Raw genomic sequence first — 25,518 nt, 5'->3', positions numbered from 1 at the left:
TTTAACATGACAATGAGTTCACTGTACTCAAATGGCCTCAAGAGTCCCCAGATCTCAATCCAAAAGCGCACTTTTGGGATGTTATATATATATATATATATATATATATATGTGTGTGTGTGTGTATATATATATATATATATATATATATATATATATATATATATATATATATATATATATATATATATATATATATATATATATACTGTCTGTGTCTGTGTGTGTGTCATAGATATATTGTATTAGAATTACTTTGTAGTTTTAGCTGCATATACAGTACTCTGTTACTTTAATTCAAAAAGAGCCATCTTAACAGATCATTATAATTATCATAATTGTTATTATTATTACATTGTAGTAGCAGTTACCAAGACATATTTTGTTATTCACAATGCTTCTCGAATCACTGTATGTCAGCCTTACATTGTCCATTTCCTTTGATGTCGATGTATGTATGTATGTTAAGTCTAATACTTTTTTTATTGTGAGGTATCCTTGAGTATCCTTAAAAGCACCGCCCAAATAAGATGTATTATCATTATTATTATTATTATTGTTATTATTATTATTATTATTATTATTATTATTATTATTATTATTGTGGTACACTTAAAAATGTGACCACTTTTGTGTTTGAATTCATCTTTTTATGTTTATAACATTCTTTTTTTTTAGCGACTGAAGACTTGCCTATGCCTAAGACAGTATTGATGTAATTGTGCTGTTCTGATTTTGTAAAAGACTCTTAATTAGAGTGTAACCTCAGGTGGAACTTTTGTCACTGGAACGGTTGTGACCGGGAGGGTCATTTGTGGGGAGCGCTTCTGGCTACAGCTCAGACTCATCTTGACAACCAACCAATGGAGCTTCCTGTGTGCTTCTCTGACCTGAGTTTTACTTGTGTTTCGCAGGATTAATTTTGTTATCTGAAGTCCTATTCCTGGGACTTGTAACATCATTTTTAGTGGTATTATTTTAAGGAGATGATTTAAGCCAAAAACTCATTTACGTCAAAAATGACTTAGGCCATTATTTTAATAGGATGATGAAATGTAGAAACAGAACAAGTGAAGCACAGCTTTTCTGTAAGAAGCAAAAACTCTTAAATAGTGTAGATACTGGGATTTACATTTCTTAGATTCAACAATTTTTTTAAAAAGAGCTTTATAAAGAGTGACACTTTGTAGCTATAACAAGGCCCTGTGATGTTTTCATAGATTTCTGTTCTCAGAAGTCATTCAGAGGCGGATGTTGATTTCACTGTGAGCACCCTCACCACCAGAAACACTCTCGTTGCCATCTGACAGGAAGCCGCTGCCTGCTGCCACTGTGCTGGTGTTTTGTTCCAGAGTCGTGAGTCGCTGCTTCAGACGAAGCTGGGAGGAATTAAACTCGCTCTGCAGACGGGCCAAACAGGTCTGGAAACAAAGCACTTATCTGTTATGAACATTACTGTGATGATTCTCTTTACAGTACAACACTACTAACAGCATCGGGCTGCTGGTTCTGACCTGAAGCCGGTCCAGACTGGTTTCCAGCCTCTCCAATTTCTCTTCCATCTCCTCCCCTGCAGACACATTGATTTCCTCCAGCAGCCCCTCTTTCTGCAGGATGTCCCGCCCTCTCTGTTCCAGTTGGGCCCTGGCATGAGGGTACTCCTGAAGAGCATCCATTAGATCTTGTTTGGAAAGGCAGAACAAGTCTGAGTATCCCAGACTGCGTATGTTGGCCGTGCGTCTGTTTCCCATCTTGCTGCCACTGATGTTCAGGATGCTGATTTCTCCAAAGCAGCTTCCTGAGGTCAGAACAGCAAACTGGGTGACTCCATCCTCCCCGACCACTGCCAACTGGCCATCTTTGATTATATACATCTCCTTACCCACATCCCCCTTCAGAAAACAAAGGATAGACAGACATGAGAACAAACAACGGCAGCCTGGTTCTGCTGACAAACACCATGGTAATACAGGAGTTCAGGAGCTGTCTTGGAGGAAGCACTATAAGGACTAAAGTTTAAAGCAGGGTCAAGTATTTGGTGCTTCTCCTTAAACAAGATCAAATTAACACATTTCTCTCAACAAAATAATCATAATTTAATAAACTAATCCATTTTCTCTCTACCTCAGTCTTCTTCACACATGCACTCATACCGATCCTCTCTGTTCTTCACCCTCCATCCTCTCCTCATTAGTGGTCAGCCATGCTGCACTCCATATGCATGTCTAAACTTTGTACCACAAGACATCTGTTCTTCCCACCTTCAAATCTGGCCTTAAACAAACCTCTTTAGAATTGTGTATTCATTACAACCAAAACACTTCATATTGAAAAGTATTTTTTAACCTACCATAGTGCATTATAAAGTAAATTGCCTGTACACGTCACCTCTCGTAAATGTATTCAGGAGACACACCATCAACTTCCACAGCTATAATGATGATACACAGCCAGACATGGCAGTGTCTCCTGATGACTCAGGACTGATTGATACCCTTTTTAACTGTATTTTAGATATTCAGTCATGTAAGGCAGACACATTTTTACAGCTGAACCAAGACCTGTAACTGGAGCTCAGAGGTATCTCCATTCACAATTCTCCTGCGCTGTCTGTATTGCACACAGCAGAGTTCTGCCCCGATATGCTCAGACGCTCAAAGAAAGGGCACGTACACACTCAGAGATGAGCATACTCCATGTAGAAGAGAGTAGGGAAAAATAATGTCACAACCACAAGAAACATAGAAAAAACTCTGCCCCTTCAAGCACTCTCAGGGTAATTTCTGTGGTGAGGATGGCAACATCATATACTTACCAATTCAACTACTACTGACCTTTCTGCAGATGTAATCTCCAGGACTGAAGACCTGTGGTCGAAGTTTTAACACCAACTCTACAAGAAGGCCGGACTCACAGTCTTGAAAAATACGCACCTATGTAAACACATATATATACAAATGTACACATAGAGGTCATTTGACCATTTAATACAACCTCTAACTTAAAATATAAAAAGTTAAAGAGGTTGAAATATGCGGATGGATTTGTCTCTACCTTCTTCAGTGTATCCAGGTGAACATTAATAGCAATCTCTGCCCTCAGTTTGTTGGGCAGACTCCTCAGCACTTCCTGCTCATCTATCGTCTTCTGGTTGGTCCAGAGATAGTCAAACCAGCGGATGACACGCTGCTCAAGCCCCTTGCTGACGTGTCTGAAGTGCATGTAGTGTTTCAGAGTATCTACACGGCTTTGAAAAGATGCTCTGGTGGCATTCATATTGGAGATCATGGACCCAACATTTCCCACAATGGAGGCAAAAATCAGAACACCGACCTACAACAGAGGAACAAAATCAGAAAGTGGATAGGCTGCAATGATTTTTATAAATCATTCTCTATAAGATGATGTCCAAGCTCACCAGAAAGTCAAAAATCAGGAACAAATACTCCTCATCTCGTACAGGAGGAGGCGTCTCTCCAATCGTGGTCAGTGTGAGGGTGGACCAGTACAAACAGTAGATGTAACTTCTAGTCAGGGAGCCAAACTCAGGATCTGATGCATTGGGATAGACCCAAGAATCCGACCCCAGTCCGAGGGCCTTGGAGAAGCTGTAGTACACACAGGCGTTCCAGTGGATGATCACCAGGATGTACAGAACAAGTTTACAGATCCGGAAAGCATTGGGATAGCTTGTTCGTGTCTCAGTGCGTTCAAAGAGCTCAAACAGACGAGGCAGGCGCAGGAGCCTGTTGAACCGAAGGAGAGGAGTGTAGCTGATTCCCACACTCAGGTAGAGGAGGTCGGTGGGAAGGATAGAGCAGATGTCAAGTTTACACTGTAAGGTTCGAAGGTAGGTTTCCCTGAGGCGCCGCACATCTTTAACCATCAAACCTTGATCCAAGAAACCTGAGCAGTTACAATGACAAAGGAAACCAAATCAATGTTGATGGTTCTCAGATTATTAACATATTCATTGAAAAAAGATTGGTGATTGAAATGTAACTTCAGCTGTATGAGAGAACCACATAGTTAAAAAGATAATCCTACAGTGTGGCTTACCCTGCTGTGACAGGTATTTTGATGATTCTAAATCACACTGATACCTGGACGGTGGGTACATTAACATTTCATTATGGTGCTTCAGCAGTTTGAGGACAAACACACAGTGGGAGCATCATCTACACACAAACACACACACAACTCACACACACACAAACACAACTCACACAAATGCTGCTTTTCACCTCTTTAACACCACTCTTACTGCCTCAGATGCTGTACAGTCTTGGAAGAACTCGTAATGAGGATATACTACAAGAATATAATTATTAAACCTTGGCACCATAGAAAAGGGCCAATACCTGTGTGGAGACGAATGGCTATATCCAAAATGTAGACTCCATCACAGAGGTAGTCCAGGACCATCCACACCAGCACATTTATCATCTGGAGATCATCAAAACAAGCCCTACAGGAAAAAAAAACTCACTTCAGAGGCTTCAGAACTGGATTCTTGGAATAACACTTTTTGGTTTTGAAAAAAATCACTTGTGGTTAGTACATGATCCTTCTTAGTTTCTTTGTTTTGGGGAAAAAGTCAGCCTTTTATCTCACTTTGTCAGGAGTGTTTTATTTTCTATGAGAGGTAGCTTGAGGTCATACATCTTTAAGTTATTCTTGATACTTTCAAGGTGAAGTGATGTATGAAACCAGATGATTTTTTTTTTTTTTATCTCTCAGAGAAGTGAAGCAGGCCGTCCACACACACTGACATGTGTATGTTGTATGTTTGTAATTTTCTCTCATATGCTCCTTGATGTTGAAAATATCAAATGTTATTCCTGAAAGGTACCATACATGCCAATAACAGCTATTATGATGGTTGTGAGGATGATTCTGAGCTAAAAAGCAGAAAAGAAACAGCTACAGACTTGTCAAAAGGATACTTTGATGGTCTGAAAGATGCTAAAAAGGCAGACGTTGCTGTGTGGTGTTGTGATACAGACAACAGTCATTTATTTATCATAAAAATGATCAAAACTTTACATTTTATGAGCACCTGTCATAAATCCAGTGTTAGAGTCGGACTTTCTGACTGGGGCACTGGCTTTAGTAGGGGTGGCCAGGTGTGATATTCATTAGAAGCTTTTCCCAAATTGGAGAGTAGCTTTTATAATCACACCTAATTTAAAGAGACTGTGAGGAGGATCTGTTCTAGTTGTATTGGAGCAACACCTTTGGGCTTGGAGTCCGACACACACCGTTGTGGAGACGTGACTCTTAATAAGGCATGTATTTGTTTTGAACATGAACAGAGATAGAGAACAGTTACATAGTGCTGTTGTTTGAAATGTGAAAACAAGCAAACGTAAGTTTGAGCTGTAGTTTAGTAGCCAGCTGTATTTAGTGCTAATAACAGAACGGTGTTATGATTCTGTAATGTGTAATGTTAGTGAATTCTGGTTACATCCTGCCAGTCATCTACCAAGCAGAGCTAACACAAGCTCACTCTTCATTTTGTAGATAGAAGTGAAATGTTTTTGCATGTATGTTTTTTGCTTTAAATTACCAACATAAGATAGTTTTTCACACTGAAAAGGCCACAGTCAGTCTGCTGAACCACAACCTAAATATTTCATTTCAGTCTAAGCCACAGATAGCCAATCATGGTTCAGAACAGGCCAATCAGATTTCAGGTTTGCCTCTGGCCTCTCTCCTGGCTCAAGCAATAACCTGTGGCCATGTCAAGCAAAGCTGATGCAGAGGTGCTAAAACTACATCTTTCAGTGTGTCTGCTTTAGGCTGGCTCTAACAGAAACCACATACACACCCATTAAAAAAAGACAAGTTTGACAGCAGAAATGAACATGCTAAAATTCTGATACAAAACATTATCATCCATTACAGCATTAAAAAAAGTGTTAGATCTTCTTTGTCCTTTGTTTTACTGTTTTCAATCTTTCAGCCTGTTTCTTAAGTACTAAAGCCATTGCTACAACCCTTGAGTAAGAACAACAATCGTTCCCAACCTGACCACCAACAGAGTCCAGTTGTAAAAGGCAGCAGCACCGATCACCAGTAGCCAGTGGTAGTACACATCATCAGACGGTGACAGGACCACCACACTAAACTTCTTCCTCCTGAGTGAGTGAGGCAAAGCAGCATGATGTGCAAGTAATATTTGATGTTTTCTTCTGCACGTAACGTGTCAGTTTTTTATCCTCTTACTTGTATCTGGAGCGCCTGATACCGTTGTCTCCGTCAGAGCCAGTGTGGCTGAACCTGCTGGGTGGGTCTTGTTGGTCGGTGGGGCCTCTAAAACGCTCCAGGAAGGAATCAGGCCGCTCTGTCTCTTCTGTTAAACTCTTTTGTGCCCATTCTCTGAGAGTCATCACCATGTTGACTATCCTACAGACACACAGGCAGACACGTAATAAAGGTGTTAACATTAAAGTCCACTGATAATTAACATGGAAACACACTGAAAGTAAATAAGGTAAAAACACCAGGTCAATAAATACTTAAAAGAATAGTGATTAAACTTGTGTTGTTGGAAAGTGAACAGCTGCAATACCTGGACAGAGCGCCTCGTCCACGAAGAGAATTCTGGGAATTAGCATCTCTTCTGTCGATGGCCGCCATCCTCTGAAGCTCTGATGAAGTGTCATCATACATAGACTGTGCTCTACTCACAAAACCCACACAAATCACAAAACAAACAAGAAAATATATCAGTGACTAAAAGGCCAAAGCAAAACATAAACAGACAGAAAAAAAACTTGGCCCAGGCAGCGAGAACGGTGCTAGGGATTGTGGAGAGTAGAATAGAAAATATAGTAGAATAATTATTTATTGCCCCCCATAGTGGAAAGTGGACTTTGTCTCATCCAGCACAGGAGACAGACAGCACTAAAATACAAACACTGTCATACATTAAAAAAACACATATTTACATTATACACAATATAAAAGTACAGGCAAAACAAGATCCAGTAAAACAAATGAAACAAAGTATTAAAGCAGCTTGGGACATTTTTGACAGTAGGTCACTTAGTCAAATTCGGGATAGTGGTGGCGTTTGGTATAAAAGATATTTTAAAAAGACCTTTGGGCTTACACCAAGACAGCTTCATCTTTTAAAAAGACTGAGTCGCTGTGAGCATTTGTTAAAGATATAATCTGTATTAACAGAGAAACTAAAGTGACTGTTAAGAACTGTTCAAAGATATTTAAAGGTTTACACAGTATCAAAAACTTGAGCACAAAGTAAAACTGTCTGTATTGACAGTTTCTGCTTAGTGTGAAAAACAAGCTCCTTTGTTTAAGATATACTGACATGTCCCTCAGATCCAAGACACCAAGCTTCAAGGGCCTTGGTGTGGGCAAGATAGGATTTTTTGATTTTGCCTTTGTTTTAATATGACAATGTTTAGTATATTTTTCAGTACAGCACCAGCTTAGTGTACTGTATCTTGCTGTCATTTTTTTTTCATTTCTTCACCCACTATATCAACAGACTAAGGTAAAAAAATAAATAATAATAAATGACATAATAGTAATAATAAAATAATACTTGAAAAATTTTTAGGTATGTTTTTAAATAAAATTGAGATGAAATCATGCTGTAGACACATTCACAACTAAAAAATAACACGTTTTTTCAGGAACTTTTTTATTATTTTTCTCGAGCAGTCAAGCTTCAAAACAGACTATGCATACAATTAATCAGGGAGCTTGGAGCTTATCTCCTTATAGCGCCACTTTAGTATTTCTAAACTTTCAAATAGTGAAAAAGATAAATGTTTGTGGAAATGTTGATTAAGTAGTTTAGAGGGCAGTGTCAGGGTCATTATCTGTTTTCCCAGGTCTCCGATGGCAGATGTGGCAGATCTGGACCCTCTCTGAGTCTTCCACCCATTCTCTCTATGGGTCTCTGAGCCTCTTTGCTGTATGGGCAGCAGTAGGTCCAGGCAGCATGATCCCTGTTCAGACAAATGACAGGAGGGGTTTTTAAAAAAGACTGGAGATTATTTATGGTCTTTATTACACCCTAAAATCACACAAGTGAAGTATCAGAAGCAGAAGGAAACATAAAGTAGGTTAACATACAATCAACAACAGCGGCTAAATTGTCAATTAATTAAGGGAAACAAAATTTAATCTGCAGCATTTACTCTCTTAACCGTGATTTTCTAAACTTGTTCACTTACATATATACACATTAGACGAGAGTTTATAGCGTTACAGGATGTAAATATACAAACAGTAACAGATGTGGCTGAGAAGTTTCTCTTACCTCTCATTATCAATGTCAAAAGAAGGGGCGTTGACTTCACCCTCTTCAGTGATACTCTTATCCTCAGATGATGAGGAGGAGGAGGAAATAATTCCGCCATCAGCCTTTCTCAGTTCAAAAAAAAAGGACAGGTCGAGGGTACCTCTGGCACTCACTATAGGATTCAAGTATTCAGCACAGTCATCGACAAAGGTCAGCAGCTCTCTCCCTTGTCCCTCATCCACAAACAGTTGAAACTATGTAAACCTTTTTCTTCTGTCACGCCTCTAAAGAAAGTAGCTCTCAATCGTCGAAAAAACACCTCAGTATTTTTCCCAGAAGATCATTTTTAGAGACAATGCTAACTGTATGTACTTCTATATGGTCTGCAGTTCATCACCCGAAGCTCGTTCCCGCCTTTGTCTTCCCTTGGCTGCTGCGCAGTTGTCTCCTCTCAGTTGACAAAGTAGGCCCAGCCCACCAGGTGAAGCACAGCCTAACCTGAAGACCCAGGCTTCTTGTACCATTTAGAAAACCGAGGGCCAAAAAGCAGCACTTCTACTGTATTTGACAATAGCCCTTTGTGTGGTCTCTAGTTTTTCCGCAATGAGGTTTTAAAATGATTTTATCACGTCATGTCATCCTGGTATTCCTGCATATAGAAGCACTGGAAATTATGTAACGAAAAAAAAACAACCTCCAGGCTACATAAAATAGTGACGTGTGTACAGTCTGGTTAAAAAATAGCGTAATTTCTCTGTCAGCAAAATAGACTAGAAAAATGGCCTTCATTTTGCTCAAGTAGAAGTGAAGTCACCACTTGCCAGAAAAATTGCTCCCCCTGGTGACTGGCTGCAGTATAGCTCAAAAGCTGCTTTTTATTCAAGTGTTTTTTTCTGAAAAGTTTCATTTTCGTTAGTTATAAGAGGTTAAAAAAAATGTTTTACGTCACGTTTGATGATGATTGACAGCTGCTGTTCTTGTGTATTTATTGGAGGGATTGTAAAATAAGTCTGGAGGGAGGGCCAAGAAGAGCTTAGACTCTCAAAAGAAAAAAAGATATATTTTTGTCACCCTGCTCCTCTCAGATTTTCTCTGAGTCCCTTATAACACTCTACTCTATGCAGACTCTGGCTGCACAACAGCTGCCAATGACGGTGCCTGTGACGGGGATATTTTGGCTACATAACCATAGAATTGTAAATGGCCAAGCCACGCTGTCTACTCTGTATACAGTCAATGAGCAAAAAGAGGCAACATCTGGTTTAGAAAAATAAAGCCTATACAGAGGTGCTAAAAGTTTCTGTTCACTGAGAATCCATATGAGGCTGGCTGCAGACAGACCTGAAACCACATACACACCAAGCCAAAAATAAACAAAACTTTCATGGCATTAAAAAGCATATTAACAACTTGGTCCAAAAACATATTGGGTCTGGAATGCTGATTTCTCTATCAGCACACACTGTCCCAGGGCTGTTTTATTTTTTAACTGGCTGAAGATATCAGAATTGTCTGACTGTCCAATCAGAGACACAGCTCAGCTCACATGACTGATGGGTGCCCTATAACTGTTAGAAAGGAAGCTCAAAACCCACGATATATCCAATGTGGCTGAATCCACGTGATGTCCCACAGACTACATCCATATTTTGTACAACCTATCAGCAGATATTGTACTGTGGTTGAATTATGTATAATCCCTTACTTTTCGAGCTACCAAGTTAAACCATGTTAGAATGTGGGGTGATCTGACAGACAGCACCCTTTAGCTGTCTGCAGATAGACTGAAGGCTCACCTCTTTCTCTCGTCCAACCTTGAACACAGCAAAGTCAAGTCAAGCTTCAAGCCTGATTTGACCCATAGCTACCATTGACAACGGGCTTCAAAACTCTACATCAGAAACAGATGGACGATATCACAGAGATGTTTTTAGATACAAATTTAGTATATAATACAGTCTATGGTCTCTTCATTTAGAAATCTGGCCCAAAAAGGCTGGCCAAATTTTGACTTCCCACTTTTGGCTGCAATTCCATGAAATATATGTCCCCCGTGGATGCTCATGAAGACAATTTTGGTGGGGCCGGTGGTTACTTCACCTGCTAGCTTTTATCTTTTACCACAATACTGAGGCATGAGTAGTTCAAGAGAGGGTCCTTGTTTTGGGGCTTTATACTGACCCTATGGTACCCCTGTAGCAGCTTTAAATGTTTTGCATCTTAAAAGAATCTTAAATTTTCCCCTTCTGGTGTTTGGAAAAAAAAACACTTTACTTGAGCTGCTGTCTCTTTAAGGCTCTTCGCTCCATTAACCCCCTTCCCTCTGATTGGCTAGTCCTCTGGAGGCCTGTTGGGGGTGGGGCTATAGACAGACCTTGGTTTTTGGGGCTGCACACCTGTCTGAACATTGTAACTGTATGTTTGAAATATGGGAAAACAAAATTAGCCTTTGTGAACTATCTTTTTAGGTTTTGAGTGACCATTTTAGGACAGGCATTCAATATCAAAGCATATATGAGGTATCAACATTTACATTTAATTAAATAAACTGATTTAGACCAACTTATTGATATGATTATAGCTCTCTGTCTTTACAGACATGTAGAGATCCGAAAGCTTTCAGACGACTCAGTATGCAGCTGATATTATCTCAGGGCTAATGATCCATTTAGAGTCCAGGCTGAACTACAATCTTTAACGGAAATATGTAACAAATACTCCTCAATGTTAATTTACATTCATGTGTGTGTGTGTTTGTGTGAGTGTGTGTGTGTGTGTGTGTGTGTGTGTGTGTGTGTGTGTGTGTGTGTGTGTGTGTGTGTGTGTGTGTGTGTGTGTCTGTGTGTGTCTGTGTGTGTCTGTCTGTCTGTCTGTCTGTCTGTCTGTCTGTCTGTCTGTGTCTGTGTCTGTGTTAGTCAGTGTATGTATATCTGTGTGCGTACCTGCTCGGTGTGCTTTCAGCTCGGTCGCTTTCCTCCTCTGTCCACGTTTTCACAGACAGCCTGTGCGAATCCTGACCTGGACCTGTCATACTAAACACACATCACAGATAGACTCAGGTGACTGCGTTCCTGACAAACAGAACCACAGACACATCACACATACAGAAGACACAATTTGATACAACAAAGAAAAGAGTCAGTCCTACATCCACCTAACGCACATGCAATAATGGACCTATAGTCAGAAAACAGGTCATCCAAGTCGAGGTCATCCTGTGTCACACGTCACCACGGAAACCAGATGGCATAGCAACATGCTGTACTGTAGTTATGACAACAGCTGATGAGGAGAGGAGAATTTTAAAGCTGACAAACCTGATAGATATCCAGTAGTTTGTGATTAAGATGAGAAGCGCCTGGTCTCTGGGTTAGATCCACAAAGACTGATCACAGAGGACAGACAGAGACTCCTCTGAGGGGATAGACAGACTGATGGATGCCGTGATCAAATGTAACAGATAAAAGGAGTCGTCACAGGGCACTCAACAAAGCATCACTTCATTTGCACATCATGCGTGCTCGTGCTGCCTTTCACTACCAAGCTCATCTGAATTCAAGAGCCCTGTTTGAAGTGGCCTTGAGCCTTGAGAGTCTCTGTGAGCGTATATCCTTCTGATTACTGAGAGACAAGTGTTTTTATGCACACACCTGTATGCATGAGCTGAGACATGTTTCTTTATGCTTCTGCACTGGTTTTAATTCACTCAGATTGAATAGAGGTAAACAGTTTGAATCTAAAAGCTGTCTTATTTTCACAAAATCTTTACTCAGAGTATTTGTCTCAATAATGTTTAGTTTTACTTTGTTTTAATGGCTCAATAAAGCAAGAAGAAACTTTTTTAAAGACATCCTTTGACCTGTCTTTAAAAAATTAAATGACTATATGCTGAGTTGTAATCAAACTGACTGCACTGCATTTGACTGCACAGGTCAAGAGTGTGCATTGGGTGTCACAAGACTAATTTTAAAAGATGGTTTTATGCTTTCCAGTATTTAAAACATGGATATAAAGTAACAATGCTGGATGTTCGGACTAAATGTAAGCAGATTTTCAAACCTCTTTGTATTCATATGTTGTAGAAATCCCTGAATCTGTCTTTGAAATAATCAGAATAGTCTGGTTTTAAAAGATGTCTTCACAGGATCTTCATGAGACCTGCTGAAATAATGAGGTCATCAGATAATTTTGTGAAGACAAATGAAGTCTGAAAATAATCCACCTCAGGTTTTACAAAGAAGAGAAAAACAACAGAAATACAAACACATTGAAGATGGCAAACAGATGGAAAATGTTTTTTATTTAACTTTATTATTGTGACTGTACATGAAGTTTTGGAAGTATGGTTTTCATGTAAAACCACATTTCAACCACAGTGTTGTTCAAAGGTGCCAAACAAGGAGACATTTTGGTAAAAAGACAAAAAGAAATTGCACTATTAAGATGTACATTAATGAGTGTTTAACAGATTTTTTTCTTTAAAAAAATGGGGTATCATTGCTCAAGGGGGGTTTCTAAGGATCTATTCTAGATTGCATTAGAGGTCTATGAGAGTTATTGGCGCTAAATGACATTCTGAGGGACTATTTTTCAAGTAATCTAGATATTTAGATCGGCACATGCTTCAAGTTTTTACCCTAAATGAAGGTGTTCAGATGGGTCAAAAAGAGGTTCAAAACTTTACATGATGCCCTGGTTTGCAGTTAAACACGTTCTAAATGAATCTATATATGGATCGACCAATGGACAAATCTAAATGTATTAAAATAATGGATTGTTGTAAACAGGTATCAGCATGGTTGAAGATATCTGAGGGGTTAAAAAGCTACATGTGGCATGATAATAACTGGAAGACTATGACATTTCAAAAGGCTTAGTCCAACAGATGCTGTGATGTGAGATTTAAGGCATATTTCCCCTTGAAAAGCCCTTAAAGATAACCCATTACTTACAGTGCATCCTTAGGTCTACCTGATAATAATCACCTGATGTTGTCACAATGCCTTCAGCCTTAAGTAAAGTAGAAAACATAAGGTATTCAGGTTTCAAGTACAGCTTCAATTACAAAACCATGAAATGCCTCTGATGAAGCACAGCTTTGGTTATTTATATAAAAAGAGCTTAAAGGTGTTAAATAAAACTGTATTGCATAAAAAAAATATTATTATTATTATGCTTATACAGCTAACGGTCTGCACATTAGAAGATACAGCAGATATGTCGTGATGAGGATAGGAGTCAGATGGGGTAATGTTAAAACATCATATCAGGAATGATGGAGGTCAGACTACATTAACATCTGCCTTTACTGTCTGTCTAAGTGGAAGTAAAAAGGAAAAAGGTATCATGTGATGTTGACACACTGGGCATATAACTAAACATCATGGGAAACAGCCAAGTTTATGACACTTAACCACTTCGTTTCCAGCCAAAAAACTGAAATCCAGAAGAAAACCAAACCTCTGTATGTTACCATGTAGACTTTATAGGAATCAGATTTCAGTGCAGACTGTCTCACCATCTGACCAATACAACCTCTTTGCACTATTGCTCGTGTTGGTATTAATAAATGTTCAGTTCTTTTTCTTAAAGATGAAATGAAGTGAAACTGTAGGATAATACAGCCGTGTTCACTCTCCTCATGTCTCAGTCTTCTTTAAGCTCTCTTCATGCCTCTTCCCATTAGGCAGGCAAACACCGTCATCACCATTTTATGATTGACCTCCACCAGGTCCTCAGGCAGGGCGTAGACTTTAGTGCCAATCTTCCTCGCCATGGAAATGGCATACCTGGACAGAGAAGTTCACGGTTAGACAGTATGTCACAGCTGTGGCAGACATTGTACTTTAAGGGACTTGTTTAGCTAAAAAAAAAGAAGATTTACTCCTGATTTACTCTTTCTCTAAAACCCACTGGCAGATGAATATTACTGGGAGCTTTAAAAGAAACAGCTGCAGTAACTTCACATTTCACAGCAAGTTGTGTCGTTTTTGAGAACAATACTGATGTTGATTGTGAACGGATGAAGTTAAGATTTTGTGGTTATTTTACAATCTAGAAATAGCCAGAAAAGATGCATTGATCAAGTCCAATAAAATAAGATAAAATAAGATAAAATAAGAGCAGAATCTCACATTTACATTTTTTTAGTCTGAGTTTAAGTTTGCAATAGGACTTTTTGAAATTAAACAATGAAAAAAAATTTGTAGAATATGATGTACAAAAAGTAAATGTTAAAGAAATGTCAAAAAATGCAACCAGGTGAACCTTGGAGCTCAATGGTTCAGCATTTTAACTTCATGAAGTTGGTCTTCAAATGATAATTTATCTAAAAAAAACCCACAATTCATATGCACAAAAAATACCTACTTCAGCTAAAAATACCTCGCTGTACTCTCAAAGTGTAACCACTCTTTAAGAAACAAACCAACGAACTAATGAAAAAAAACAAAAAAAAGAACATTAGACAAAGAAAGAAAGAAAGAAAGAAAGAAAGAACGAAAGAACGAAAGAAAGAAAGAAAGAAAGAAAGAAAGAAAGAAAGAAAGAAAGTAAGAAAGAAAGAAAGAAAGGTAATTACTTGGCATTGTCCAGTTTGTCTTCGTCTGACAGACTGTCTGTTTTCACCAACTCAAAGTTCACACTCTTAGGCTGAATGGCATCAATTAGGTCCAGGACCGGGAGACTGGTGCTGATGGATTTGTCCTGACAGAGGTATACACATAAATTTAACACATGTATTCTTTAAAGAAGAACATCACAGTTCACAATACTAATCATTAAACAGTAGGAATTATCTATACATACAGAAACACACCATCACATGGACATCAGAAGGACCTGTATCAGCATTTAAAAAACTGAGTGTCCGCAAAAATTTTTTACAAAAAACACATCACAGTACTCAAGATTAACATCCATAAAAAGAAACATAAACCCAAGGATGGTTATGTCATAAAACTGTGCTAAACCAAAAACAGTACAGTGATAAAACTGACCTTAAAGCTTTTGATAGAGGAACTCTTGCCAGCCTCACTCAGCTTCTTGTTGACCCATTCAATGATCAGATCATCTCCTGCAACTTCTCCCTCCCCGAGATCCGCAAGAACATTCAGAGTGTACCTGCATATGGATTATAAAACCAGATTTAGCAATATGAAAAATTTAACACATTATATTCTATATACAATGTATATGTACAGTCTTTATGTGATCTACTGAATTTGTAGAATTGATTTTAACGACACAACACTGCAGAATTAAGGCAGCATTTCATTAACACCTCAGTGTTTTCAGTAATAAAAGCTCATTCTTCCCCAAGTGTTTACACCTGAATACAACACAAAAGAGTATTCTTTGGCTCTTTAAGCCTTCATCACCTCCTCATCAGCTGCCACACCAGAGCAAGAGTCAGTGTTGGGTTTCCATCGTAGACGTCCTGACCAGCTATTCCCACCAGGGAAAAATTAGCTTCGTTTTTCCCCAGCTCCACAGCATAGTTACAGTTTTCTATCTGTTGCAAACAAGCACACACAGAAGAGTTAGATGATCTATAGTAGACCCAAAAGGTAGGTGTGTGTGTGTGTGTGTGTGTGTGTGTGTGTGTGTGTGTGTGTGTGTGTGTGTGTGTGTGTGTGTGTGTGTGTGTGTGTGTGTGTGTGTGTGTGTGTGCCTTTAAACTGTAAAGTCTTAGTGAGCCCTGCTGGACAAACAGGATAACACAATGTGTTTTCTCTTCATGGACAATCAAACTTGTAGTCATAATGCGTCCATAATGGCCCGATAAGTTCATCACACATTTGAATAAGTTTGGTTTCTTTTCTAGTGACAGTACCTTTTTGTTTCGTGTGAAGCAGAAACCTGCTAGCATAGACTGTGACGACATTCGTTTATCATAAAATAATAACTAAGTTTATGAAAGCTTTTTTGATTTTATATGGTTTTGAGTTGTTTTTACATTTTATTCTACCTTTTTCAAATGCCCCACATTTACTTTAAATGGGGGGTGGTTGACTCTGTTGTCCCAGTCCACGGGCACCTTAATTCTTTCATAGAGCTGGAGAATAACCATGGCATCTATTAGATCACTGCAAAAACACACAAACACACAGGTTTAGGCCGAGGCTCATCCATAAGTGTAGCAATAAACAGTAACTACAGCAGGTGAGAGTAACTGACCCGTAGATATGATGGACAAACGGACTCACTCCCAGAGAGTTCATCCAGTTCCTGAAAGTCCTCTCCTCTCTGGTCTCACCTTCAGAGAGACAGATGGTATCAGAAAACCAGCTGTTGTTTGGAAATGAGGAGATTCAGTTCGTTTGATGGAGGAAGTATTGTTTCTGCTTACTTGCCAGATTCCACTCTTGGTTCTCTGGTTTGGTGAGGGCTGGGTGTTTGTTGAAGAGTGTGGCTACAAAAGCCATGTTGAGCTTTGCGTTTCCACACACCACATCAGTAGCTGTGACAAACTGGCGGCAGTCGAGGCGGTCAGCCTGTTTGAGCATGCACTCTGCTCTCTTTGAGAGATCTTTCTCCTGGAGGCAGACATCATACAAAAAACAAGATTTACATTTTAGAGGACGACCATCAAAAAGAGCTTTGTGCTGGGTTTCACTGACATATCAGTGCACTTATGTAATTGTCTAAGTGTGTTTAACACTTTTGCATCACAGAGATAATCAGCTGATACAGTGAGATTTAAGTTTAATACAAATTTAAAAATGAAAAAAAGTTCAGTTTGTGTCAATTTTGACCCGAAAGATGTACATCCAGTCACTCTAAAAAGTTGTTCTGTATGTTTTAGCTTTTTCAAATAAATAAATCTCCTCACATGTGTGTGTTTTAAAAAGTCAAATGTCTCACTCAACGTACGTAAAGACCGGTCATGTCGACCTCAATCCGTGGAGCGCCCTCTTCACTGCCGTCTGGTGCGATCTGCTCGAGCAGGTGGAAGTAAGCCATGGAGTCCTGCACGAAAGAAAGACACACAACAAAACTGATATCGACTCCCCTTGGAAATATAAAGTTCAATCTCTACATGGTTGATTTTAAGATATGACGTCAAGTTTCAAATATTTATTTTATAAAACACTTAAGTACAAGCACACAGCAGCTCAGCATCAAATATAATCAAACAGAACCTCTAAGACAAAGATTTAATTCAAAGACAATTGTCAGTGATTTGATAAAACTAGCGTTTATTATGTCCTTCTCACCTTGATATCTCCAGAGAAGTTGGAAATGGACATGCCGACTTTCTTCAGATGGAAATTTGCCCAGCGCAGCAGCAGCTCCTCAGGACTGAGTTTCATCAGCTCCTCCAGACTCTCCCCTTCCTCCAACAATGCAGCGATAGCTGAACACAGAAACACAAGCAGGGTTCAATCTATAAGAGCCAAACAACTAATGAATCTTTAAAAATGTGTTCCAAAGTCATTATTTGTATGTGCTGACACAATAAAAGATTTTTTCCTCTGATTTCTACACCTCTGTGATTCAGTGCTGATAATCTGCTTCCTGTTGTTTTGTCTCATGGGGGTTTGTACGAGTGGGTTTTTACACATTTAGTTTAGTATCAGCCGACGAGCCTGTCTCTGTGTGTATTTCTTCATACCTTCGTTACGGCTTAGCTCGATATCAGCAAACAGCCCTATTTTGATAATCTGCCAGAGGAGACCGAGCACCAGATGGGGTTTGCCCTCCTTCAGATCTTGAGCTCCGATATTGACGACTTGGCAGCCGATGGCGGAGGCTGAATTCAGAGCCAGGTTCAGATTCTCCTGTCAGGACAAAGAAGTTGGATTCCAAGGTTTAAGGAGGAGTTTAAAAAAATACAGAGTTTAAAAAAGTTTCACAAGAGCACATTTTTAAAGACGGGCTGTTTTTTTGTCCTGATCTTATAAAACATTTTTCCTGAGACCTGTACCAAATGCGGGTTTTCTCCTCTCTGTTCATCAATAAATGAAAGCAGCCATTAAACCAAAAGAACCCTCAACTAATCTGGCATCATATTTCTTTCACAAATGCTTACATGAGTTTTCGTTTTGAGTGGTTGTTTTTTTTAACGGTATGGAATGTAAACGTTTCAGAAGATTATCCCCATTTTAAAAACAGTGAAAGGAAATTCCACACAATGTAAGAACTTAGAGTGTAGTTTTATTACCCGAGTAAAATCACTGTCAAGTTAAAAATGATTTCTAGATAGCTCTCAATCTTTACCCCCCATTATCGAGTAATTAATATAAAACTGGAAATCTAACTCATTTTAAATTGTTTTTTTATGATCTTTTCGTCATATTTAATCTCACTTACATGACTTACAACCTTGCTAAATAGCAGCTAAACAGTCATTTAAGGAGCAGCTCACTGACCTGTATGGTGAAAGGCGTCAGCTTCTTTTTGTTGATGGTTCTCTCATCAATGGTGTCAGGTACAGAGAGGTTGATGAGTTTGCTACACAAAAAAAGACAATCATTCAATAATGTCTACAATTAGTTTTGAAAAGTAGTATAACAATGATTTAAGGACTGGCTTTTAGCATGTTGCACTGTTTTTGAACACCTGGAGGATGACTTCAGTCAGATTTATCTTGCAAACATTTACCAAATTAAGATGCCGCTTTGAACAGCTTTGAACAAAGCGTCAGTGTTTGGGTCAATGGGCAGGAGGTCCACGCAGTCTGTGTCCTTTTCCAAAGACGAGTTGATGTAGTTTGCGAAGGCATAGCGCTCCTGCTCTGAAATACAGGGAAGTCAAGCATCACACTCCTGTCATGAACATCGTCTCTGTTTGATGTCAGTGATCATAGATGATTGTGAACTCAACCACTTCATGCTTTAGGTATCATCGCTACTAACGAGAGATTGAATGTTGAGTTCCTTCACTGGAGATCTCACTGGTGCCCCCGATGGCTACGATGCCTTCTTTCTTGTTGAGAGCTTTCTTAAAATTCTGGGCCGATTGGTCGTCCTTCAGCTCAAGGAAAATCTGAAAGGACACAAGAGAACATGTGACTTACCTTACTTGAAAAAAAAGATATTTATCTGTTTTAATGATTTCACAGTTCATTGGCTCATTCTCTTCTCCAAGTTAGTTTGACTCTGAGTTAATCTCAAAAATCAAATAATTACAGATGGTGCATTGCTGGTTAAACTATTTTGGCCTGTGAAATAAGTTGACAAATTTCTTTTTCATATTGTATATTTCTTAGTTCCTGGATTAATACCTATTCTGGTGTTTGGTCCTAGTTTCGGGGGGTTTCTGAGGGAAAGGTTTGTGTTTCGTGTAGCCGCAGCTGGTGGAGGATAAGGTGTCTCCTCATAAAGTGCAATCAGTGGCTGCTCTTCAGTTCTGGCTCCTGCAAGCTGCCAGTTTGTACCAGCCTCTCAGTCATATCAAGACTCTCACCAATCTGCAGCTCACCAGCATCTGGAAGACCTTTTTACAGGATCCCTTTCAAGTAATCTTGGTCTCCTGATTACGCCTGTCTGAGTCTTATGTTGAAATCGGCCTTAGTTTGGCATCACACCAATTGTCTAGGGAAATCTCTCATTTACAGTAAAGTCTGTGTGAGTCTGTAATGTTAGTGTTACCTACAGCAGAGAACTCGTCAATGTCGATTTTGCTGTTTTTGTCTTTGTCCAGCTTCTCCAGGAGTTGTCTGACCTGGTACCCTGGCATAGTACATCCCACTTCGTTTAGCAGTCTCCCAAGTTCACAGGCAGAGATGTATCCATTATTATCCGCGTCTGAAGGAGGAAGAGTTAAAGTACTTATATATTTTCAACTTCTTGAGCTCTGCAACAACACTGGTGTGGTGTCACCCATCAAACCATGACCTTTATACTTTTCAAATTACTGTGTGCCCCTGTCTGTTCAGGGATATCTCCTCATTCACTCCACAAATGTTACATTTTAACGTAGATCCTCTGATTCTTTAATAGTGTGAACAGGTTTATAAAGCTGCCTTTGGCTCAGTGGTATCTAGAGGGGTAAAGATAAAAGATTAGGATTAAACTTCATTTTTCCAAAAAGATATTCTAATGTCAGTTTGCTACAACCATTGCTCCATAACATAGAGAGAGATGCACTTTAATACTGCTTGACAGAAATACCAGTCATAATTCAAATAATCACGCTGTATCTGATCTGCATCTCTGCATCTGATCATCTCACTTCAGCACTACAGCCAATGAAAGCAAAGCCAAAATTAATTTAAGCCGCTGATGAATTATAGCTCGATCAAAGGTTCCCTTCCTTCCTTCATAAATGTCATAAAAAGCATCTGTCAGTCAGATGGGGCACACACACACACACACACACACACACACACACACACACACACACACACACACACACACAGTTTCAGTCTAAACCATGTGTTGGTCAGCTGCCTCGGTGCACCTCATTCATCATGTGTCCGACGTGTGTCTGTGATCTCTCCAGATTTTTACTCACCCACTTTCTGGAATCCCTCCCTGATCTCCGCCAACTCCTCAGCACCCAATACTGCTGACATCCTGGTTACTGTGAAACAAAACAACAGAAACAAGGACAAAATACTGAATTCAGACTCTGCTATTCACAAGTTACACATCACTTCACTTATGTAAAGCTAAGTGAGGCTAAAACTTTTATTGTGTCAAATAACAGAAAATGACAAGCACCCTGACCAAATTCAAGAACTTGTACATATACAATACTGCAAAAAAGTTCCTAACATTAACAAAAAATGCACTTGCCTTTTATTCGTTTTTTCTGAATGACCAGGAATGAACATGTAAAATGTCAGAAATGTTTCTAACTTACTTAAGAAACATAACTGACTTAAATAGCAGCCAAGAAACTACACCAGGGGTCAGTTATTGTTGTACGAAAGTGGAGGGAAATGCACATTTAAACCAAAGAGGGCAGATGCTGAGTTGAGTAAGAGTATCACAAAACAAAACAAAGAAAGAGAAAGCTGGCACACAGCAAGGTGATGCTTCGAGCAGACCTACTCTTCACACTAAAATAACTTTATTAACATCTTAAACACAGATGTGAGCTCAGCCACATGATCAGAAGCAGATGTGTCTCAGCTGCTGCAGTTTTCTTGTTTAATCAAAAGTGTCAACATCACAGATGACTGTACAATCAAAGCCAAGGATAACAAGGCTAGATCAGAAAATATACAAAGAGAACAAAAATGAAAAAATGAGAAGACTCCAAAATAAGAAGAATTTGCCTCCTCACATAATACATAACATGTAAATGAGTCATAAATTCAGCAAAAAGTTGCTTTATTTCTTTTGCAAAGGTTTGGTTATACTGCCCTCCTGTGGTGAGATTGGCGTTTATTTTTTGCTATGAATTGATTTAGTTTGTTTCCTCAAAGGTCTGTTAAATGACTCAAACTGAGACTGTTTGTCAACATCATCTACAGCACATGAGGCTAAGGCAGTGATGCTGTTTGGTTCAGGTAAAGAAGAGATCAAGTAATTTATTAAAATATTAAGAAAACTGCTCAAACATGATTTCTTTCAAGCCAACCCATCAAATACAGAGTAAAAGCCTATTAAATGTGTAATAACAATACTAAGAAAAGTCTAAATTTGGTTTCTCACATTATTTGATCAAGGATCTTTGGGTAAGTGGCTCTGTGTTTGGCTTTCTTAGCCAATCACAGCGGAGCAGCACATCAACAGACAGCTCTTCTTTGTTTCTCTCTTCATCTGAACATCATCTAAAGTTATTCCCTTTTTTTAATTTCCATTTCCCTCCTCTCACCCTATTTCTCCCTGTTCTCTTCCTACTACTGGTGTAGCATCACTTCTTGTTTTAACCAATACACCTGCACATGTTGTGCCCTGGGGATCTTTTCAAAGATAAGTTGCTAATTTCATTGATTGACAGTTCATTGGTTTTTTTTGTTGTTTTTTTTAACCTACCATGCAACCGCTTTCAACAAGCCTGTTTGTCAGTGCAATGACCCAGCAGGGCTTCTGCTCCTTTGCCCAAAGAACAGCTCATAGAGAGACGGTTTTCTCTGCTTGGGAAACAACATGGAAATTTTGTTGTCTCGGGCTAAAAGAAGCAACCCCAAGCTGGTCAAACAAGGCGCATCAAAACCCTGAACTGAACTGCTGAGTGCTGTTCCTACTGATTTTTTCCCCATTCTGGTAACTCTGCTGGAAAACTGACAGTAGCTTGATCCGTCATTAAACACAAAATGTTTTTTTAAAGAATAACAGCCTGGAGCTATTCAACATCTCATATATTTATTTATATGGCTTTGGTGATATGTGATCCTCCTGGGACCCTGCGTCGTCATATGGGAACAATACATTTTAGCTTCCTGTAGCATAGTACTGGATTGTGTGACAATCAATCAAATAAAACCTAATAGTACAAAATGAGGACATCCTTTTTAGGGTAACCTACTTCCTGTTCAGGAACAAGGTTCAGGTTTTACAAATACTAGGTCCTGCTAATCCCAAATACATTAGGAAAACTAAAAATTCAAAGCTAGCAAATGCTCAAGTCTTTTATCCTGTTCTTCATTTATAGTAACAGCAAAAACACCTTACGGGCTCAGCAGACTTCTCTGTTAAGAGTTCTTCATTTCTCTTCTGATGTGCTGCACTTTAACTCATCTAATTTTTCCAAAGATTTTGAAATAATAAGGTTGAACCTGGTCTTTAAAAATATTTTTGAATTTTGCCAAGCCAGCTGCTGAATCCCACCACATAAATCAATGAAAGGAGTTGTCATGTATTTCATTGTGGCAGCATTATTTCCTTTAAAACAAACAAATCCTCTTAGATGAGTGGCTTTGATGATGCTTTTAGGGGCAAAAAAGACCCAAATTTAAGCCATCCAGCTTAATGCACCGCACCAGATGTAATGTTATAGAGACCACTGTCCTACATACACACTCCCAGTATTAGGAGGGAAAAAAGATTAGCCTGGGTCGTATCTGATTCAGTCAGAGAGAGAGCTTTCTGAGAGCACTAATGTATCAGGATAAGACATCTTGATGCATCATCCCAACAGATAATCAATTCCAGCTGAGCAAAGTGAAGCTACTCAGACTAAACAAGAAGTATAACTGGCATCACAGTTTAAATATCAGACATGGGGTCTCTTTTCTTTTCTTTTCTTTTCTTTTTTCCTGGAATCAGATATTGCTTTTAACACATGTTCTAAGAAGAAGATCCATCCTCTTGTAGGAGACAGAGGAAGTTTTGGATATAAAACCATATGATCATATTACAGCATTAGCACATAAACAAATTGACATTGGCACCAGTATGCAAACACAAGGGTTACATAGTCTGTCAGACTAACCGCACAGGCTGATGACACAGAGACACTGATGTCTCATAAAATTCATCAACTATTCACATGTGTTTGAAGTAAACAACAACAACAGCCAATAACACGGTCCTAACTTTGTTATTCTCAAATGTAAACACATGATAAAGACATCCTTCTGTGGATGAGGAGACAGCAGAGTGACTGAATGATGAGCTACCTTGAGGGATATAACACTTCTTCTATTTAGGAAAGAAATTCAACTCACACTTAGTTTTTAACCATTTATAACACATTAGTTTGTTTTTTCCTTGATTGGTTTTGCAAGAAAAGTCATTTAACTGTTTTTTATTGTTTTCTGTTTCGTTATTTTATTTTATCCTGTGAAGCACTTTGAGTTGCATTTTAATTTGTATGAAAAGAGTTCAATGAAAAGTTTGATTTAATTTGATTTGATTGAAGTCATTGAAATAACTGTTCTACAGAAATGTTGGATAACAAAAAGAAATGCCAGTTTGTTGCCACCAGGTGTCGCCAAAGGAGGACAAACCCTTAATTTGAGGTTCTCCTTCCTGTTTTTGGTCTGTATTTCCTGAAATCCAGGATAATACCATCGTTATAAAATTGATAGAGTTGTAAGAAGATGTAACAAAAAAATAAAAAATGCTAGTAGTGTTTTAATATATTCATGAATTCCAAACAAATTCGGAAAAGAATGGCAGATAACTAACTTTACATATATTGTTTTTTTTTTTTTTTCGTTTTTTTTTTTTTTTTTTTTTGGTCAATCAATTAAAAATCAATTAACAAATTGAACATTCCTTCAAAACACAGTCATTCCTGGATGATCTAATACTGACTCAACCACACTGACATTGTCTGGATGCCATCCGTCCTCCAGACTGGGAGTCTGAGGATTCATTCATGCAGCTCACACATGCACATGCACAGGACCAAGAGAGTGTGCACATAACCCAACCACACACACACACACACACAATAAGACACACACACAGGGTGCTTCAAAGTGACGAGGCAGTTTCTGTCACATTCACACTGACTTATATCTCCACACACTCACACCAGGGAAATCACATTCAAACATATTCTGAGGAAAAGGGCCAACCCTTAGCTGGCTGTGTCTTTCAGCAGTAATTGAAAAAGAAGGAAAATTAAGGGAATACTTTATCTAAAAGATAGTCTGGAGTAAACCTTAAACGCCAAAATAAATTATCCACAACACTAAGGCTAAATTTGGATGATATTGTGCTACACAATGCTAATTTTTACCTCCTGTCTGCACATAGTTGATTTGGGCTGCATATAATCCTGCCCCAAGTAGACAATAACAGTAATATCTGTACTGAGGAGCATCAGATGTACCGCATTGAGAGTTAAACCCCGCATTGTGCTCTTCTTCCAGTCTAACGCGTATCTCCCTTTCTCCTCCAGACTCATGAGAAAACGCCCTTCTCTTACCTGAAATGACCCTCAGTAGTTCAGTAAAATCCTCCGGGGCAGTGAATGCCTGTGTGGGCCTTTCTCTTCTCCTCTGTCCCGTTTTCTTCTACAGACACCGCCCGGTGAGGAGCACCACCCCGCCCCTCCGCGCCGCCCCTTCCCGAACCAACCCTCCTGTGTCCTCCCATCAGCAGCAGCAGCAGCAGCCTCATGGCCGGCGAGCCAATCCCAAACACCCCCTAACCGAGACCGGTGTGTGATTTTTCATGGACTGGGGAACAATAGCTTCTGTCTCACCCAAGTAATGCATTAACCACAAAGACACCTGAAATATCTCAGCTGTCTTTTATGTCAGCTGACATGTAAATGCTAAAGGCTACAATGCAAAGCACCTGGTTCACGCCTGAGCTGGTTACTCAGGTGTACCACCTCTTGGCGTAATAATAAAGTAGTACATTAGCTGTGATGCAAACATTAGCTGA

The 25,518-nt window shown here is 39.1% G+C and overlaps 2 protein-coding genes across 2 annotated transcripts; both read right to left on the bottom strand.

Annotated features, from left to right (window-relative positions):
• Positions 1-235: 235 nt before the first annotated feature.
• Positions 236-11,715, bottom strand: LOC141793427 (cyclic nucleotide-gated cation channel-like). The gene is made up of 11 exons (XM_074674124.1): positions 11,596-11,715; positions 11,221-11,310; positions 6,575-6,685; positions 6,229-6,408; positions 6,030-6,140; positions 4,362-4,468; positions 3,419-3,906; positions 3,055-3,333; positions 2,835-2,933; positions 1,515-1,892; positions 236-1,421 (listed from the first exon to the last, which is right to left on the bottom strand). The coding sequence occupies exons 2-11, from the start codon at positions 11,307-11,309 to the stop codon at positions 1,242-1,244; spliced, it is 2,022 nt and encodes a 673-aa protein (XP_074530225.1). The 5' UTR covers position 11,310; positions 11,596-11,715; the 3' UTR covers positions 236-1,241.
• An 898-nt stretch (positions 11,716-12,613) lies between these two features.
• Positions 12,614-25,184, bottom strand: LOC141793785 (plastin-3-like). Its single transcript, XM_074674644.1, has 16 exons — positions 25,055-25,184; positions 20,738-20,806; positions 19,877-20,028; positions 19,138-19,267; positions 18,884-19,016; positions 18,652-18,733; positions 17,895-18,060; positions 17,497-17,636; positions 17,153-17,248; positions 16,629-16,815; positions 16,457-16,535; positions 16,248-16,365; positions 15,658-15,791; positions 15,277-15,400; positions 14,859-14,983; positions 12,614-14,067 (listed from the first exon to the last, which is right to left on the bottom strand). The coding sequence occupies exons 2-16, from the start codon at positions 20,796-20,798 to the stop codon at positions 13,935-13,937; spliced, it is 1,860 nt and encodes a 619-aa protein (XP_074530745.1). The 5' UTR covers positions 20,799-20,806; positions 25,055-25,184; the 3' UTR covers positions 12,614-13,934.
• Between the last annotated feature and the right edge of the window lie 334 nt (positions 25,185-25,518).

The sequence above is a fragment of the Halichoeres trimaculatus genome, unplaced genomic scaffold (genome assembly GCF_033239565.1).
Source record: "Halichoeres trimaculatus isolate MK-OKI-2021-1 unplaced genomic scaffold, fHalTri1.1 fHalTri1_scaffold_7, whole genome shotgun sequence".
NCBI lineage: Eukaryota > Metazoa > Chordata > Actinopteri > Labriformes > Labridae > Halichoeres > Halichoeres trimaculatus.
Note: the sequence above shows the minus strand (reverse complement) of the source record. Positions and strands in the feature narration are given on the sequence as shown.

What these genes read in the sequence shown, in the direction of transcription:
- LOC141793427 (XM_074674124.1), bottom strand. Translation starts at nt 11,309, where the DNA reads ATGACAGGTCCAGGTCAGGATTCGCACAGGCTGTCTGTGAAAACGTGG. An exon ending in GCTGAAAGCACACCGAGCAG is followed by an intron (nt 6,686 to 11,220) that starts GTACGCACACAG and finishes TTTTGTGAGTAG; the next exon opens with AGCACAGTCTATGTATGATG. An exon ending in ATCAGGCGCTCCAGATACAA is followed by an intron (nt 6,141 to 6,228) that starts GTAAGAGGATAA and finishes TCACTCACTCAG; the next exon opens with GAGGAAGAAGTTTAGTGTGG.
- LOC141793785 (XM_074674644.1), bottom strand. Translation starts at nt 20,798, where the DNA reads ATGTCAGCAGTATTGGGTGCTGAGGAGTTGGCGGAGATCAGGGAGGGA. An exon ending in ACTTCTCTGGAGATATCAAG is followed by an intron (nt 17,249 to 17,496) that starts GTGAGAAGGACA and finishes TCTTTCGTGCAG; the next exon opens with GACTCCATGGCTTACTTCCA. An exon ending in TCGACATGACCGGTCTTTAC is followed by an intron (nt 16,816 to 17,152) that starts GTACGTTGAGTG and finishes GTCTGCCTCCAG; the next exon opens with GAGAAAGATCTCTCAAAGAG.